This window comes from Lipotes vexillifer, unplaced genomic scaffold (assembly GCF_000442215.2).
Source record: "Lipotes vexillifer unplaced genomic scaffold, Lipotes_vexillifer_v1.1 scaffold890, whole genome shotgun sequence".
Taxonomy (NCBI): Eukaryota; Metazoa; Chordata; class Mammalia; order Artiodactyla; family Lipotidae; genus Lipotes; species Lipotes vexillifer.
Genome location: NW_006776053.1, coordinates 1,023,903 through 1,042,225, shown reverse-complemented (window position 1 = coordinate 1,042,225; position 18,323 = coordinate 1,023,903). Strand labels below are relative to the sequence as shown.

At 53.5% G+C, this 18,323-nt stretch overlaps 1 protein-coding gene across 1 annotated transcript in view; it reads right to left on the bottom strand.

Annotated features, from left to right (window-relative positions):
• Positions 1–2,327: 2,327 nt before the first annotated feature.
• NEK6 (NIMA related kinase 6) overlaps positions 2,328–18,323 on the bottom strand; it is a 50,775-nt gene continuing 34,779 nt past the window's right edge. Inside the window, exons 8-10 of the mRNA XM_007450248.1 lie at positions 12,508–12,602; positions 5,579–5,692; positions 2,328–2,438 (exon numbers count right to left, since the gene is read on the bottom strand). Of these exons, the coding sequence (XP_007450310.1) occupies positions 2,328–2,438; positions 5,579–5,692; positions 12,508–12,602 (320 nt within the window). The remainder of the gene's footprint in view (positions 2,439–5,578; positions 5,693–12,507; positions 12,603–18,323) is intronic.

Sequence of the window (18,323 nt, the reverse complement as noted above, 5' to 3'; positions counted from 1 at the left end):
GAGCGGTTTAACCCTTCTAAAAACAGACGAGGCCTCATTTGTTGCAGGAAGTCAGACTGGGTTGCTCTGATTCTTCAGTTGAACATTTATTACACGCAGCCCTTGTGCTAACTTACTTACTTTCTTTTTGTTCAGGGTAGTCCCGGGTTTTTGCTTTTGTTTTTTTAGGATGAGTGCAGCACAGCCTTTTACCCCAACAGCCAAGTAGGAAAGAAATAGAGATGATCAGTGCTGAGTACCAAGAAAAAGCAGGTAGGTGGAGAGTTTTGCTTTGCTGTAGCTGCATGAACCTGGGTGAACTCCACTTTGGCCAGTTTCACGAAGTCAAAAGAATGCTTTGGGCCTTACTATCTGTAATAATTAGGATATGATCATTTCTCAAACAAACACTCAAGCCTGGTGAATGGTTGAAATTGTATACCTCCAGAGGGTCCGAGTAGTAGGCAGAATTGTTCTCATGGTGTCGAAAGCGGATGGCATGCAGAAAGCAAGTTCATCTATGTCCAACGCTGATACCGCCAAGGGAGACAGACACAGTAGGGATTCTGAGAGCCGTAAGCAGAGTGTTTGCAAAAAATCTGTCTGGAATCAGAAAAACTTTCAGTGGTGAGTGCCTGACTGTCCCCCAGAGCGAGCATGGCTGGGGGGACAAGAGAAGGAGGCCTGGTGCCATGGTCTTCCAGAGTGAGCCCACTCTTGGGCCAGCCTCCCTCGTTAAACTGCCAGGAGTGGGTGGGGAGAACAATGGAATTATTTAGGATAGCAACTTGGCTGATGATTTATCAAAATTATCTGGGGAGCTTAAAAAAATTCCTAGATTACTTAGAATGTCTGGGGCCTGAGAAATTGTGTTTTTAAAGGAGGCTCTAGAAATTGTGCTGCGGTGTGAAGCTGTTTTAAAATTACTCATGAATCGTACTCATTCACAGAAGGAACCCCACTTACCCATTTTATTTCAACCATGGAGAATGACTACAAAGCAGAGGCTGCATCTGAAGAAAATTTCTCAAACCCGACAGTGTTACAGTAGAACAGAGTTCACACGTGGAAACCGCGCAGTGGCCCAGCCCAAATCCTTTATCCCCCGGGAGGCCTGGTCAGAGCTCCTGACCAGGACACCAGTGGGGCGGACAGGCATGTACTCTTTCTGGAGGGCTGAACTGTCACTAAGTCGTGGGTGACAACTTAGACCATTTGAGGATTAACTTGAGTGTAAAAACAAAATTCAAACTGTTTCCTTCAGAGCTTGAGTTTTCCTTAAGTTCACATTTATAAATTAGTCTTCACAGTTAATCCTATTTGGGAACAAGAAATAAATGAACACATTTCTGGTTTCCTACAAATAATACAGTTGTACATTAACTCTTGACTTACATGGTCCATGGACTTCAGCTTTGTGAAGGGGTGAGTGGCTACCATTTTTGGATCGTCTACAATGTACTGTAAGGCAACTTACATATTTTATTTCAGATTCTGTCAGCAACCCTGAAGGTAGATGTTATTAGTCCCATTTTACAGACGAGGCAACAGGCTCAGAGAGGCTAAGAAACTTGCCCAGGGTCATGCTAGGAAGGTGCAGAACCAGAACTTGTACAGAGAATAGCCTGAGGGCAAAGCCCGCATATTTTTCGTATCCTGTGCTTCCTTCTCATGGAGGAAAACACTTAACACTGATCATTAAGTGAACTGCCAGCATTCAAGCAGGTGAGGTGCCTAGTACTAGCAGGTATTCAGGAGAGGATGGCTGAGCCGGGCTGCACAGAAAACACTCATGGCTTTCAAATACTATTTGCCTCTATACCAGATGCTGGGTTCGCCTCATCGTCATTCATCAAGTTATAAACGTAGATAAAAATATTAGGAAAATCTCCACTCTACTTAAAAAATTATTTCCACTTTCTCCCCTTACAAGGGAGTAAATTAAGCACACAGCTTGATTGTTTGAAAAGATTCTAAGAGCTAGACCAAACTTACTACTAACCATTTTAAAAGGCTCACTACAAATCACACAGTCTCCTGGATTCTCCTGTTAGTTCAAACCTTGACAGGTCATTGAAGGAATTATCCGAAAGATTCACATTACAATCCAGATATAAGAGGTGCCTCAGTGGCTCACTGAACCATCCACCATTGTTAACAACCCAGCTGAGAGTGTTCACAACAGTTTAAAGAAAGGACTTTCAAATTTGACCACCAGTAACATGTGACCAGTGCCCCGCTGAACCCTCTTGTCTTAGTTGGTCTCGGCTACCAGGTGGCCACTTTGGAGAGAAGACTCAGGTAAGGCAGAGCGGTGTGGCTTCTGAGAAGGCGCGCTGCATCCACGCTCAGGTGCTCGAAGCCCACACGTGCATCTGTTTGGCAACCTGGTGCACGTAGCTGATGTCGGGTCTCTGGTTGGGGTCGGGGTGGATGCACATACTGACCAATTCTCGTAACTGCAAGGGAGAGAATGATACGTATTATTCGTAAGCAGCCTCGTCGAGGCTCTGCATTAACTCATGAACCCTCAGGGCAACTAGAAGATGAGGAATGGCGCTCAAGACAGGTGAGTGGTGGGTGAGGAGTCACAGTCACCAGGGGACCCGCACCAGGCCTGTCTGGCCCCAAAGGCCATGCCTGGAGACCCTGAGAGTGGTATCTCCAAATAATTTTGAACTTTCAACTGCCTACACTACTTGCTAGATCTTTGTGTACAGTGTGTGTGTCTGCTGTCAGTCATGCAGATGCCCAAACCAGAGGACAAAACTCAAGGCAAGGGCTTATTGATCATAATAAATGTATTAACATGCAGCAGAGCTGCAGTCTGCCTACCCCCTGGCCTCTTTATTGTGCTCATGAAAGACGGAGCTTTTAATTATACAGACACTGAAGGCTGCTCCTGCCTCGGGGTGGGGGAGGGGCACCTTGATCCTCTGATCACCTCCATTCTTCTGATAGCCAGAGTGCCAATTATTTTAATGGTAATTAAAATAATGACCTTAAAAAGCCTACATCTTAACTTGCATCACTGGGCTCACGGCAATTTTTTCATTTAAATACCTGCTGCTGGCGGGGCTGGCCAGGGCCGCAGCAGGGAGAGGGGAGATCCTGACTAAGGGGGCTCACGGGGACTCCGCGGCCATGGTCAGCAAGTCTGGGGTGGGCACGAGGGTCATGCGGACACGAGGGTCAGCAAGTCTGGGGTGGGCACGAGGCCCAGGCTACGGTGCACACTCTGTGTTTCACTCCTGAGGTGTTCTAGGCTGAGGGGCCCGCGATTGCTCCCCCAGGAGATGCTCCAAACTGCCTGCTGCCTTTCTGGGGATTTCACGGCTTTATAAACACTCGGAAGCCCCTGGGCAGATGCAGCTGTGCCTGCAGCCGGCTTGGACACTCCTGGAGTCTGAGGTTGCCCACGATGAGCCCATACTCTTCAGAACCCTACAGTATTCAGGGGAAGGTAGCTGTGGTTGGCCTCTGACAGGTTAAAGTGCCCAAGAAAACCACATTAAGGTAAAGTCTCTGTGGCCCGAATTGCTCATTTGTAAACCACACAGTTGGCAATAAGTGCATGTTTGAAAAGTTCAGAAGAGAAAGTGTCTTATTTCCATTTCTAAGAGGACATATAACTTCAAAAGTGAGGTGTGCCGAGGAGCTCCAGTGCTAAGAATTAGCACCTCCAGAAGCTGCACGTAACTGGTGAAAGCCAGGAGCTCTGGACGCTGAAGGACTGACTTGGGAGGGAAGAGGGTTGAGGGCTTTATGTGGATTCGTTCATTTCAGCTTCATAACCATGAGGCAGAGGTTATGGTTCCCATTTATAGATGGAGAAACTGAGGCACAGAGAAGTTGTCATTTGCTCCAAGTGGCATGGCTCCAAGCTTCTTAACAAATTCCAACAAACAGAATTCCAAATTCTAACGAAAGATGGGGAAGAAAAAGCAAATGCAACTATTAACTTGGTGAAGAGCTCTAACTAGTTTTTCCTTTCCTGTCAACTTCCACTCCGGAGCATAAGTACTTCCTCCAAAGGTACTCATAAGAACTCTGTAGGAATCTGTGCTCCTGACCCTCACTCTGGCTGCTGGGAGTCCGCAGAGCCGCAGGCATGGCACTGGGAGCAGAGGGTGCCAGGAGAAAGGTGGCTGATGACCTTTCTAGCTGGCCTGCCGGGATACAGGGTTAGTGCCCACTGGGGCACCTGGTTGCTACAGCTTGGCTGGCCCAGACCCAGGGCCCTGGTGGGCAAGGGCTGCTCCTTCCAGAGCTTTCAGGATTGTGAAGTGAGCAGCATGGACGGCTCCTCACTCTGGCTGGACGACTGGCTATAGAAGAGGGGCGGGAGCGCTCAAGAAACAGGATAGCGCAGTGGCTAGGTGCAGGTCATCTGGGTCAAACCCTGCCTTCACCACAAGCAAGTTAACGTGACTTGGGCAAGTTACTTAACCAGTCTGTATCTCAGTTTCCTTCCTGGTAAAATGGCATTAGTGGGGTGGGGTACGGGGGCATTCAACACAGTACATCATAAATGTGAGCTGTTATTATTGTGAGGCAGTGGCCTGTGGTCCTGCAGGGTGGACCCATGGAGGACTCAGACTCCCGATTACATGCACTAGCATTGACCTTGAACAAAAATAACCCATATTGAGCATTTACCCTGAGCCAGGCCCTGTGCTACAGCCAGATGATGATGGTTGTAAATGCATTGCCTTAATCCTTAATCCAGTAAGGTAGATTCCAGGATTATCCCATTTTACAGATGAGGAAACTGAGACTCAGTGATTCCCCCAAGAAAGGTGAGGGGAGTGTGTAAACGTATGCATCTGTTTACACTTTTTTTTTTTTTTTTTTCGTGTCCCCTGCATCGGCAGGCGGAATCAACCACTGCGCCATCAGGGAAGCCCTGTTTACACTCTTAACCATGCTGTGCTGTAAGCCTGTCATCTCATCCTCACTTTTTATCCATGAAGGCAAAATATTAGGCCTGTTTTCAAGATGAGGGAACTGAGGCAGATGATGCTCTCCCACAGCCTCACCTGTCACAGCCTGATGGCCAGACCTGTCAGGCTGTCCTGCACTCGGTGTAAAATGTTGAAAATAAAAGGCCAAGGGGTCTGACCTAGGTCTGTGGTGGCAAGGAGACCAGGCTGTTTGGTTTGGTTCCCTGTCATGGGAGCGGAGTGGCCGCCGGCAGTGGTGTGGGGCTGGCCAGGCCCTGCTACCCCCTGCGTCTGGCTCCTGTTGCTGGACTCCGGGAGCCTGTCTCCGGGCCCCGCAGCAGCGAGCCTCCCACTCGAGCGCTGGGTTGGGAGCCAAACGGGCAAGAGGGTGCTGACGGGGCAGCTCCTGCTGGTTCCTGCCAGTGGGTGGCCTGCAGCCCTGCTGTCGGGGGGCCCACACTGGTCCCTGAGACCTCCGGTAAAATCAGCCTGCTTGTTTCCCCTTCTGAGTCACTTCCCCAGAAATCTTCCTTCTCGGCTCTGTTAAGTGAACCCAAGCTCAGCCCCACAGCCCTGGGATCTTGGAGCTGCCCTTCTCCGAGCCCTGCGAGTCGCCTGGAGCTCACCAGGCCCAGCCCTGGCGGCAGCAAACTCACCTTCTCAGAGTAATGTTCTCCGGGGAGAGGTGGGTAGTCACACTGCTCAATCTTCTGGCAGAGGGAGAAGAGGTTCATTTTATCTCCATAGAAGGGGCTCTGAAGAGCTGCCATCTGCAAGGAGAGGGGGATGAGAGATGAGTTTTCAGCCTTGAGGTCCAGGGCAAAAGGGGCCGCTCCAGATGGGGGTGTGGTGCTTCCGGGTCCTCACCGCAGCGGCTGTCCAGCCAGACTCCCCTGTGTCCTGAGGAAGCTGGGGTTCAGCAGAAAGTGGCAGTTTTTACACAATCCTTGTTATGTAAGCAAATTAAACAGGACAAAAGTTTCACTGACAAAACTGTAAAGTCACTAAAGAAGGGGCAGCTGAGTCCTGAGGGCCACCCGTGAGCAGGCACACGCCTGGCCTCTGGTTTCCTCATCTAAATGGACGCAGCTCCACCTGCAGGGGCTGTGGTGAGGCTTGGCTGGCACAGGAGGCATCACAACCTGAGTGGACATCATCTGGCTCCATCCCGAAAGCAGGCCCTCTGCTGGGGGACCGTGGAGGCCCCAACGGGTTCTCACCCAGTCCGGGAACTACCCGGACTTCCCACCCCACCATTCAGAGCACGACGGCGGGGTGTCTTCAACAGGGGCACACAGGAGCCGTGAGCTGCCCGTGAGGCAGCCCAGCACGGAGCCCGCCAGCCCCATCTGCTGATGACTCCGCAATGGGATTCAAGCTGCGTGTCACTCCCGCTCACTGTTGCCTGCCTCCAAATGACGGCCCGACACCTCCTGCTAATGAAGTGCCTTTGGGTGATTGTGCCCGCCTGTCTGTTTGGCCGTGGTTCCCTTCAAGGAGCTGGGCTGCCAGGGCCACTAGGCACAGACTCCACAGCCAGGGCCTGTGGGACACCTGAGGAATCCTCACTCCCCTTCAGGCTCCGGGAGGTGGGTGGGCGAACCCTGTCTCCAGGCTGGGGGAACCCGTGGTAGCCCATCAGCTTTACTTGCCTGGTCTGCCCCATGCTCTGTTCACCCCTGTGAACAGGTCAGGTAATCCCAAGAGGAAGAGCAGGGCTTGCCTCCTCCAGAAGAGCACAGGGGCCTTCAGAGCCCAGGCAGTGCCCTTGGGCGTCCAGATGGCCTTGGGAGAGGCAGTGTGGCCTGGAGACTTGGGGGTTTCCTCTGACCCAGGTCAGGAGTCTGCCCCGGGCAGCACCTGTGGGCCAGGTGCCTGGGACCTGACTGAGTGCTTTCACGTGGGTGTCTCCCCCTGACCAGGGGCTTGGGCCCCTCTGAGGAGGGCTGGGAACCCACCTGGACGGTGAAACCCACCCCTGCGGGAAGGCTGCGGGGAGTGGCCCTGGCACTTGGTGGGGCAGGATGAGTATGCAGACGCTCTGCCCCCGGTGGGCTCAGGCAGCCTGACTGAACTGGCTTTACCATCTAGCATGCAAAATGGCATCACCTGGGTGATGTATTTCCAATAATTAAAATGAGAACCTCGGGTGCAAAGGGTTAATTGGGCAGTTTCAAAAGGACATCTGTTGCTACAGTAGAGAGCAGCTGAGGCTCCAGGGCAGTCATTCGGGGTGATGTGGTGCCCTTCAAGTCATGGCAGGAGGATTAAGATGGATTTTCCTGGAAAGCGTGTCTGTTCAGAGTAGAAAGGATGTCGGCCCCACTAACACAGGCTCTGGTTTTCACGTGTCTGACCTGGGAGAGGGACTGGGTGATCCTTTCAACAAGCCAGTCTGATCTGATTTGCACAAAACTTGCTGTGTGGGACTCCAGAAGAGCCCCAGGGTGGCGAGGCATGAGCCCCGTATCTGCCGTTCCCTTCAGAGAATCTCTCCATCCTTCCTGGCACCTTCCCCACACTGTTTCAGAAAAGCTTTCTGAACAGGGTCAGCAGTGAGCTATGCCAGAGGAGCCCTCTCCGCCTCCCTGGTTCCCAGTGGCTTCTGCATCCATAAATGCAGATTCTAGCGGAAGCAGCGTCCCCGCCTGCTGCCCTCCAGCTGCCGGCCACGGGCCTTCCACCCAGATCAGAGCACTGGGCTGTGAAGGAACCTCTGGGGCTGCTTGAGACACTGGGATTAGAACGGTTACCCCGGATGGCGAGATCTCCCCGTACCGGCGACCACCCACCTCTGGTTGAAGCAGAGGAGGAACTGCTGTTTGGGGCCTCGTTAGAACTGCCAAAGCCACGGCTCTCGGCGCTGCTCCTCAAATGCAGAACTTTTCCTGCCTGGCGTTACTGGGATGACACATAGCCGGGGAAATGGGAGAGTGTGGCCACTTGCCCCCGCCGGGAGGGCTCAGGGAAACTGGTGTGTGATTTAAGATGTCAGAAGGAGAAGGGGATTCTGACTCAGAGTGGACAGCCACTGCCTTTGACTCTGGCCCTCTCAGGGCCTCGGACATCCATCTCATCACCAGTATCTCCCAAGCTCTTCCAGGAGTGAAGGTTGAACCCGGAGGCTAGTTGCCAAGCAGTCTGCAGCCCTGCTTCCCCACGAGGGGAAGCCAGAATTCCAAAGCAGGATTCCATACAAGGCACAGCTGAACCTGTCCCCTGGCCCACTTTCTTGCTGGTCTCAGCCTCCTCAAGCTGAGGCTGCTGTAAGAAGGCCCCCCCACTGAGGATCCTGATTCCTTCAGCTCTGTGCTCAGAGCTGAGCTCCCATAGAAAAATAAATAAATCCTGCAGAGCCCAGGCAGCCTGCTGAGTGCCTCCACGGGGTGTGCCGGGTAATGAAAATAAAGCGCCGGGTCTTCCAACAGGCCAACCTTGGGCATCCCTGCCGGGAGCTCCTGGAGGGGCCACTGAAGTTGCTGGGGGATCCTCACAACCGGGCCTTCCCCTCAAAGGGGCTCTGAGCAGAGGCCCTGCATCTTTCTCCACCAGTCACGTCTTCCCTGGTGGCTGGAGAGAAGGGGAGAGGCCCTGGCTCCACAAGGACCACTGGTCCCTTCCTGGCTCCTGTTCACTGGAGGGCAGGCATCGACACCCTGGGTACCAGTGCCCATCTAGGTCACTTCCTTGCTGTGTGACCCTGGGAGGTCTCTCCGCATCTCTGAGCCCGCTTTCTCCCTTACAGCAAAGCTGGGACTGGCCTGGTGTGATTCTTGTGATTCACTACAGTGTCCAGGGCAGTGCTGCTCCCGGAGGCTGAGCTGTCTGGTCCGTTTCTCCTATGCTGACCTCTTCAAGACAGATCCCACTTGGCACCCACCCTGAGGAGCTCAGGCCAGGTATCGTGCTTTGTGGCGGCTCCTCACTAGCCACGGGTCAACATCAGCATCTTAAGGTGACCTCGGGAGGTCCTCAGTGGACATCTGGACGCCCAGGTGGAAGGGGGTGTGGTGGGCTGGATAAAGGCCCCCAAAGATGTTCATGTCCTAATCCTTGGAGTCTGCGAATGCATTGCCTTATATGGCAAAATAAATTCGGCAGATGTGATGAAATTAAGGATCCCCGGATCGGGGGAGTGTCCCAGGTGATCCAGGTGGGCCCTAAGTGTAATCACAGTATCTTTATAAGAAGGAGCAGAGGGTGATTTCTGAGTACAGGAGAAGGAGGTGTGTTGACTTAAGTGATACGAGGAAGAGGCCACAAGCCAAGGCATGTGGGTGGTCTTTTCCTTGCCTTTAGTCCACTGAAATCGATTTTGGACTTCTGGCTTCCAGAACGGTAAGAGAATAATTTTATGTTGTATGAAGCCAATCAGTAATCTGTTACAGCAGCCGTAGGAACCTAACCCAGGGGGCTCCTGAGACTTCCAGCCCGCTCCGGGGCTTGTGGGAAAGGGCAGGCCTGTCCACACTCTGGGCAGGTTTTCTCCGGCTCTGTGCCGTCACCTGCCGCCCTGGCCCAGGTGTGTTCCCCTGGCTCTGCCCAGAATCCTCGGATGTGATCTGGGTGTGCGGGTGAGGTGGGCAGCCTGTCGCAGATCTACAGCTGGCGCCCTCAGGACGCACCACAGGCTGTGCAGCGGGGACTCCGGTCGTGTCTGGGGGTCGTTGCCTCCCAATTACCACGGCCCTTCCTGTCTGCTGGGAAAACGTCTGTTTCTGTCTCGGGGGTGGCAGCCTGGGGAAGGGCCCCCACCGCCTTTTGCCCTTAGATGGGCTGCCACACCAGCCCTCTTCTGCGGGAGGCCCAGGGCCACTGGGTTCAGGTCAGCTGTCCCCGCGGACGCAGGACTTGATTGATTTCATTGACTTGCTACTGCTGATACGCCCCTCCCTGGCTGCGAGCCTCAGTGATGAAATAAACCGGCACCTCCAGGCTGGGGCGCCGCTAACAGACGCTGCCTCTTTAGAAGTGCGTTTAGGTGCCCAAGGCAGGGACTCAGGACTGCAGTCTGCCTCTAGGAAGCTGGTGGCACCAGCTCGGGAGCCCTGAGCACAGGAGCAGGGCCCAGTCACACCCTCGTCTACTGTTTGTTTACGTTTGGAGACTCACACAGAGGCAGGAAGTGGCTTACAGAAATCCTGAACGCAGAATGGAAGAGTAAAGAACCCTGGACTCGGGACAGTATCCACGAGGGCAGGAGGACAAAGCCGAGTCTCCGAGGGGACAGACAACGGCTGGACTTTGGCTTCCTGCTGGCCAAAGAGAAAAGGGAAATGTGGCCAGCTGCTCGCCGGCACCAACTCAGGGGGCTCTTGGGCAGCAAGGTGGGCAGTAACAGTGCTGCAAAGACCTGCCCCGCACTGCTGGAGGGCCGTCTGAGCCAGGTGCCATCCACACCTCATGAGGCAGGTGTGACTCCCATTACACTTGGGCAACTGAAGCTCCTGGAGCTCCAGGGCCTTCAGGGGTGAGCGGGTGCTGAGCTCTGACCTTGGGTTGGTTCTTCTGACCGAGGTCTGGGCCACACCAGGCCCCGCCTCTCTCCCACCCAAACTACCACAGCTATGGGAGCTGCGTGCTCCCCACGAGGGAAGGATTCACAGTTTTGCCCTCCTCATCCCCAGGGGCCAGAAGCCACTCTGCACCCTCATCCACTGCAGACCCACTGGGGGCACCGCCTGGATGCAGCTGCTCCCGTTTGGTGCTCATTAAAAGAAGTCCTCCTGGGCCTCCCTGGTGGCGCAGTGGTTGAGAGTCCGCCTGCCGATGCAGGGGATACGGGTTCGTGCCCCGGTCTGGGAGGATCCCACATGCCGCGTAGCGGCTGGGCCCGTGAGCCGCGTAGCGGCTGGGCCTGTGAGCCGTGGCCGCTGAGCTTGCGCGTCCGGCAACGGGAAAGGCCACGACAGTGAGAGGCCCACATATCGCAAAAAAAAAAAAAAAAAAAAAAAAAAGAAGTCCTCCTACAACAGACACCCCTGTGAGTCCCAGAAAGCACGGTCTGCTCCCCACCTCTGACTGCCAAGGCCTGACTCACCCATAAACCTTCAAGATGATTCCGTGGAGTGCCCACACTATGGACCTCCAGAAGAAGGGGGGCTCAGGTACAAATGCCACAAGGGCCACATCTCCAATTGGCTTCATCTTTACCCACAAGGCCACTCTTTTAAAATGAAATGTCTGCTATTAATAGGAGGCCCCTGGCTTACAAAGAAAGATGCTGTGAAGTGTAAACCTTGCAGAGGGATCAGAGTTTTGATTTCATGGTCTCCGTCTGTAATGCAGGGAGCGGGGAATCCCAGTGCCAAGAGACCCTGACCGCATAGCTGCCCCGGTCCCTGTGCATCAGCAGTGGGCAGCTGAGTCCCGAAGTTTATACCCATGGGCCATGAGGTCAATTCCCAGCATTGATACTCCCAAGGAAGCAAAGAAGTCAGTCTCTGCAACTCCAAGACACTCCTAGTGGTCCCACAACATTATCCTGTGCATCACTGCCCTAGGAGACTCTTCAGCTTATCAGTTCCAAGCCAGATTCCAGGGATGCTCAAGTCCACCCCAGGGAGAGCAGAAAAATAAACAAGGTTCCAACTTTAAACCCAAACCATGCTTGGTGTCTCATAGCCCTAGAGGGTCCTCAAAGTCTTTCATAACTGTTATTTCATTCATCTGGCCTATGACAATGCAGGACAGCTACTATTCCCATTTTACAGATGAAGAGACCAATGGAATCCCGCCCAGCACGGGATGGTCCAGGGCCAGGGCCAGGGCGGTGGGAGGGTGTGGCCGCCAATTTGGAGATACTGGAGGGCTCAGGCTTCCCCGCCTCTCACCGGCAGCTGCAACAGCTTCAGGGCCAAGTGTGGCTTGTGCTCCCTAGACCCCCAGTTATCCGGGGTCCCCGGTGGCTTGTGCTCCCTAGACCCCCAGTTATCCGGGGTCCCCGGTGGCTTGTGCTCCCTAGACCCCCAGTTATCCAGGGTCCCCGGTGGCTGGCCAAAATGGATGGGGGCTTTACGAGTTCATGTTGTCTCATGTCTGAGCCTACCAAGACTCAGAAATATTCCTGTCCCTCCGTCCAGGGTGGCCACCAGATCTGGAAACGGCCATCTGGTGGCTCCATCTCACAGCCCAAGGGAGACAGTGGTGGTCTCTAGTGAGACCCACGTTGCTGAGCTTGGAAGAACGTGACCGCCCGCCCCTCAGTGGGGAGCGTTCCAGAAGCATGGGGCCTGATCCATGGATAAATGCCAAATAGTGAACAGAATCACCCCGGTTACCAGGGCAACCGGGGCAGCCAGATCCCCCTGCCTGTGCTCCTTCCATCAGCAAGCAGACACTGGACTCTCCGCCTGGTTCTAGTTCATCTCCCTTCCCAGATCTGAGCATCCCAAGGGTGAGTGGCACCTAGCCTGCAAGTGACCACCCACCCCTCTAACCTCTTCCAGCCTGACGCTGCTAATCAGGCAGACGTTGGACTGAGTGGGGTGAAGGACAGGGCCCAGATGGTACCAGGCCTGCGCCAGCTGGGTGCCCACCATGCACGCCCCACCAAATGCCCCTGAGCTGCAGGCCAGACACTCACCTCGTACAGCAAACAGCCCAGAGACCAGATGTCAGACTTGAAGTTGTAGCCGTTCTCATGGATCCTCTCCGGTGACATGTAGTATGGTGTCCCCACTGAAACACAGCAAAAGGATGGGTGCTTATCCTCTGTGCAGGGGCAGCACAGAAGGGAGAGGTGGGGAGGGTGAGGGCTGGGGAGAGGCCTGGCCTCAGCCTCACCAGGATCCTGGGCAGCCCCCTCACCCTCTCTTCCTGTCCCCTCCTCTGTCAAATGAGAGGGCTGGGACAGACTGGAAGTTCCCACGCTGGCAGGGCCCTAAAAGCCCCTGGAGATAGGGACCCACCCAGACCAGACAGTCGGTCTGGGGGCTGAGTGGCTCAAGACTGGTGTTTCTGCCAACGGCCCGGGGCGAGTGGGACACAGTGGCCAGGCTCTGGGAAGCAACGGACCAAAATATCCTCTAAGGTGACTGTTTGAATCCCAGAAGAGTCCAGATAAGGCTCTCAACAGTGAAAACAACCACTGTGAATGTGGACCAACCACGGTGTGTGTGTTAGCCCATTTTACAGATGGGGAAACCGAGGTTCCGAAAAGTGGCAGGACTGAGGTTCAAACACAGATCTTCAGGCTCCAGAAACTGAACTCTTAGCCACCACCCTTGGCTACTAGCACCAATCAGCATGTCCAGACTTGGGGTTGCCTGAGATTTCTTAGCCAGAATAGAAAAGATACTAACCATTATAGAAAAGATTGATTAACTGGACTTCATTAAAATTAGGAACTTCAGTTCACCAAAAAACCATTCAGAGAGTTAAAAGGCAAGCCACAGAGTGGGAGAAAGTCATCTCAAAACATATACCCAACAATGGCCTCATATACAGAATATATTTTAAAACTTCTAAAAATCAATATACAAAAGACAAACATCCCCCTCCCTCAAATTAGCAAAAGACTTGAAGGGGTATTTCACAAAGGAGAATATCCAAATGGCCAGTAAGCACATGAAACGATATTGTGTTTCTCATTACTCACCAGGGCAATGCAAATTAATAGCACAAAGAGGTACTACCTACCACCTACCCACCTGAATGATTAAAGTTAAAAAGACTGAGATAAACCAAGATGGTGATGTGCGGAGCAACTGGAACCCTCGTGCATTGCTGACGGGGCCATAAAATGGCACGATCACTTTGGAAAACCATTTGGCAGCATCTACTACAGCTGAACACTGCCTACACTACAACCCAGCAATTCCCAAGAGAAATGAGTGCTCTCATTTCTGTTCTGATGGACAATGAGTGTCCATCAAGAGACGTGATCAAGAACGTGCAGAGCAGCTTTATTCGTAATAGCCAGAAACTGGAAACAAATGGTAATCGCCAGTAGAAGAGATAAACTGATAATGTGGTCTGTTCACACAATGGAATACTAAACAGCAACGAACAAGAGCAAATCTCAGGTATGTGCCACAAAATGGATCAACTGCACAGATGCAATGTTGAGGGAAAGTAGCCAGGCACAAAAGAGCACCCACTATTTGATTCCATTTTTATCAAAAACAGGAAAAATTACTTTATGGGGGAAGTGATCAGGAAAGGGCTTGAGAGAGCTTTACTGTATGCATATCATGTCTCAATTAAAAAGCAGAGGAGTCACACTTGAATATCTGGAGCTGGGCAAAGATGGGAGGATTTCCTGACAGGTGGTGAGCTCCCCATCACCAGAGGCGTGCAAGCTGCAGCAGAGGGGCTGAATTGGCATGGCTGAGGAGGGGCCCAGGAATCTGGATTTGTAACCACAGATTTGTAACCTGAGATTCTGATATCAGTCCATTTGGAGGATGACTGTTCTGGAGGCTTTAGGACCAGATTTTAAAGGTTGCTACACAGAGGACATTTTCACTGGCCTGGAGTCACCATGTGAATGTGACAGTGGTTGCTGCTGTTTTGGCCAGAGTCTGTGAAGGGAGCTGGAGTCCAGTGTGGCGGAGGCTGATGACCCTAGGAAGGAGGGATGTCCAGTACCACATGTGGGAACACAGGGGACCCTGGGAGGGGAAGAGGCCTTTTGATGAGCTAGACTAGGAAAGTGACGGGTGCCCCGAACCAGGGGCCCAGACTTCAGGCTGTCATGGGCCAAAGATGTTTCAGAGCAACTTATGTTTGCCAAGTAAAAGTGTTTAAATAAAACACAAAATCCCAACTACCGTTTCGTGTCACTACTATTCAGTTTAACACTAGAACAAGTATTTGGGTTGGCCAAAAAGTTTGTTTGGGTTTTTCCGTAAGATCTTACAGAAAACCCAAACGAACTTTTTGGCCAACCCACATAGAGACTCCATCTCAAGATCAAGGACAGTACTCCACGTTGAAAAAGTTTAGCTGTTTGAAAACTTTATCATCTTCTTGCTTTTCTCATCTCATTGGAGATGGGTGAGAAATTCTATCATGCATGACTTGTAGAGGCTGTGAACAGTGCTGGAAACCCACGCTCCTGGCGTGAGCACGCTGGCAGCAGGACCTTGTTACCAAAGTGTCCCAGTGCCCTGCCCAGGACTGGGTCATAGCAGGCACCTTCTAAGCATATACTCACTGAATCCATGAACCCATCTGCATGTTATCAGACAGTATGTAGCAGGGTTAACACTTTTTTCCTTGTAGCCTAACACACTCTTTACTTAACTGATGTCTGCCCAAGAGGGACTACCTGATTAGTGCTTTATCAGGGTACCAAGCATCCTTTGATGGCAATAATCCCAGGAGAGCAGACATCACTTAAATACATGTTTTGCGAACTGTGTCATCCTATATGCATACTTAATGGCTGAAATCAGGGGGCTAATTGCTATTCAGCAGAAAGAGCTGTCAGTCAACACATGAACCCATGTGGGATTCTATAAGCAAACTGCGACTTCCAGTAGCAACCCCTTGTATATTTCAGCCACAAGGGAGCAAAATGAAAATGAACTGGGCAAGTGTGAAATGGATGACTTGTCAGAGCCAGACCACAGGATGAAATCCAAACAGTTCTCACCTAACAGCGGGAACCTCAGACCAAACTATAAGTGTTTCTAGCACTCAGGGTGCTGTGGGGGGACGTGCCTATGAGGTGAGAACAGTCTCCTGCAGAGAACAACCACAGGGGGCTGATGGGGTGCAGAGACAGCGGGGGAGGGGCAGAGGTCAGAGGCCCTGTCCTCAGTGAGGGACAGCAGTGCCCACCGTCTGGCTGCACCACATCCTTAAGACCCCTGGCCAACCCCTGCCCCCGACCTGGCCAGGCTGGGCGTGTGGGCTGGCCCTGACACCTCTCACCACCCTCAGTCTTATCCTCTGCTCATTCTAGATGAGTGGCCAGGCTTTGGTCTAGGGCTGCCTTGGCCAGGCCCATCTGAAAATGAAGTCTCTGAGCAGCTGTACCCCCTGCTCCAACCCCGGCCTGCCCTCCAGTTCACCTCTGCCTCCTGGTGAGTTCCTCAAGGTCAAGTTAAACTGCCCCCTCCCCTGGCCACGGAGAGCTAGCTGCCTGGTGAGGTCTGGACATTTGGTTTGTTCCCCTGTCCCTCTGCTGGGCCTCCAGATCCCTGCCTCAGCCCTGCTTGGGTAAAAGCCTGGGGGGCACCAGGGAGAGAAAAGTCGGGGGCTTCACCACCCCTTCCCTCCACTCTCCACCCCAACCTTCTACCTCTTCATTGCTCCTACTTGTACCCCAGTTTCCACTGGTGTTAAGGGGGGAAAGGCAAACGCCCAAATGTGATTTGTACTTTCTTCTAAGATGCCACTGCTGCATATGCCATTCCATCCATCCATCCATCCATCCATCCATCCATCCATCCATCCATCATCAATCCATCTGTCTGTCCATCCATCCATCTACCCACCCATCTGTATTCAATGTTAACTGCGCCTTGACGCTGTGCTGGGCCCTCCCAGGAGTGGGTCCACCAGGAGGTGGTGAGTTGCCTGGCCCAGCAAGTGTCCAGAAGGAGCCAGCTGCGCAAGGAAACACTGGACTGATCAGTGGCTGCAGCCAAATCACCTGGAAGAAGTTGTCAAAGACCTGAACCCCCAGCCCGACCCCAGGCCTGTGGAACCAGAACCTCCAGGGCTGGAACTTGGACACCTGCATCTCCCACAAGCTCCCAGAGCGTCTGATACGTGTTACAACCTGAGAGGGGCTGTGCAAAGCCTCCCAGACCTGCCCTCCTTTCAGATGCGCAGAAACATCCGTGGAACAAATGAATTCATGAAGCATTAACTGAGGGAAGTTTGGCCGGCCACTGGGTCCTCATGTTCCTGCCTCTGGGCAGCTTCTCTTGTCCTCTGACCCAGGGGAGGGGCTGCTCCCCCTTGGTCTGTGCTCTGCCTCTTCAGAGGGGTTCTCAACTTGTGCTAGAGGCATACAAAGCTGCAGGGGGCGAACACAGCACCTCGTCCTGTTTTGCCAGCTTTCCCCGGGAATAAGCCTGTAAAACCCGATTTTTATACCAACAGGAAGTGCTCAAACATTATAAAGGATAATGCACAACCTGCGTGAGTTTTAAAGATAAAAATGAGAGACTTCAAAGAAGTTCCAAGCTTGCAGCGGGCCCTGGAGGATGTGACCCTGAACCCCGGGGGAGCGGTGATTCTGGGGAAGAGAGGCAGAAGCTGGCACGGGGAGGAGCCTCCAGAGACAGTGGCCCTGAAGGCCCGGCTCCCTGTCCTGCCCAGGGGTGGGGTGGGGGGTGCCCCTGTGGGCCCTTCCAGCCAGCAAAGCAGCAGCACAGTCCCACGGAGATGCTCAGACGCAGAGCAAACACAGTCAGGGTCTCAAATCCCCTTCCAGCATCTCCCCATCAGACTTGCAGGCTCCCAGCCCCGCCCCCAGCCTCCCCTCCGGGGATGGAGCTCTGCATATAAAAGAGGAGCCTAACAAACCCTGACCTTCCCCGCGTCTTCACCTGGAACTCCCAGATTTCAAACTGGGCAGATATCAGAGGAGAACGCGGGACCTCAAAGCAGAGGCTGATTAAAGGGCCCCGCTTCCCAAGATGCGCCACTCCTGTCAAAACAAACTTGGCCGTGTTTTGAAATGCTCACGGTGTTTGAAGCATGTTCGTTAGACATGAAAAAGGCAAAGGTTTCGCGTGAGGGTGGGGGAGGCTGCATCTGTGGGCTGCATTTCTTCCCCGAATGGTGGTTTTGAAAATGGCTGGGAGACGGGCTGTGGGTGCTGACATGCATCCGCTGGGCAGGCCGGGGGCCTGGGCACCATCCCGACTGCAAAGGAGCCAAACCCCAGCCAGGTCTGAACCCACTGCAACCACTGGTGAGCAGAGAACTGAACGGCTATCTCAGCCTCGTCTCCCCATCGGTGGAACACGGGGTGAACCCATGGTCCTCTGGGTCCTCCCTGCCACACTTCGGAGCCTCGGTCTCCCTCTCTGCAAGATGGGGATAGTTTAACCTCCTGGCACACAGACGTGCAGGCAGAGGGCTCTGGGAAGGCTCTGCTGCTACCACAGACCCCGGGGGGTGGAGCTGGGGGGCGGTGAGGGGAGTGGACTGAGGAAAGGAGGGCTGGGGGTGGCCAAGGGGGCAGAACAAAGGAGTAGGTGAGGACCAGATTCCTCCTCTGTGCTGCACTGAGACCCCGGCCTATGAAACTCCCTCCCTGCTGCCCCCAACATCAATCGGGCCTCACATCCTGAGGGGGCTCCCCTCCCATCTGGCCCTCTGGCCACTGCCCTAGCAGCTCCGCCTCACCTGGATGACTGGTGGCTTAGCCCCCCCCCCCCCCCCCCGCTGTCCTGCCCCTTTCCACCCGCCCTACACCCCAAGGCCGGGGCCACT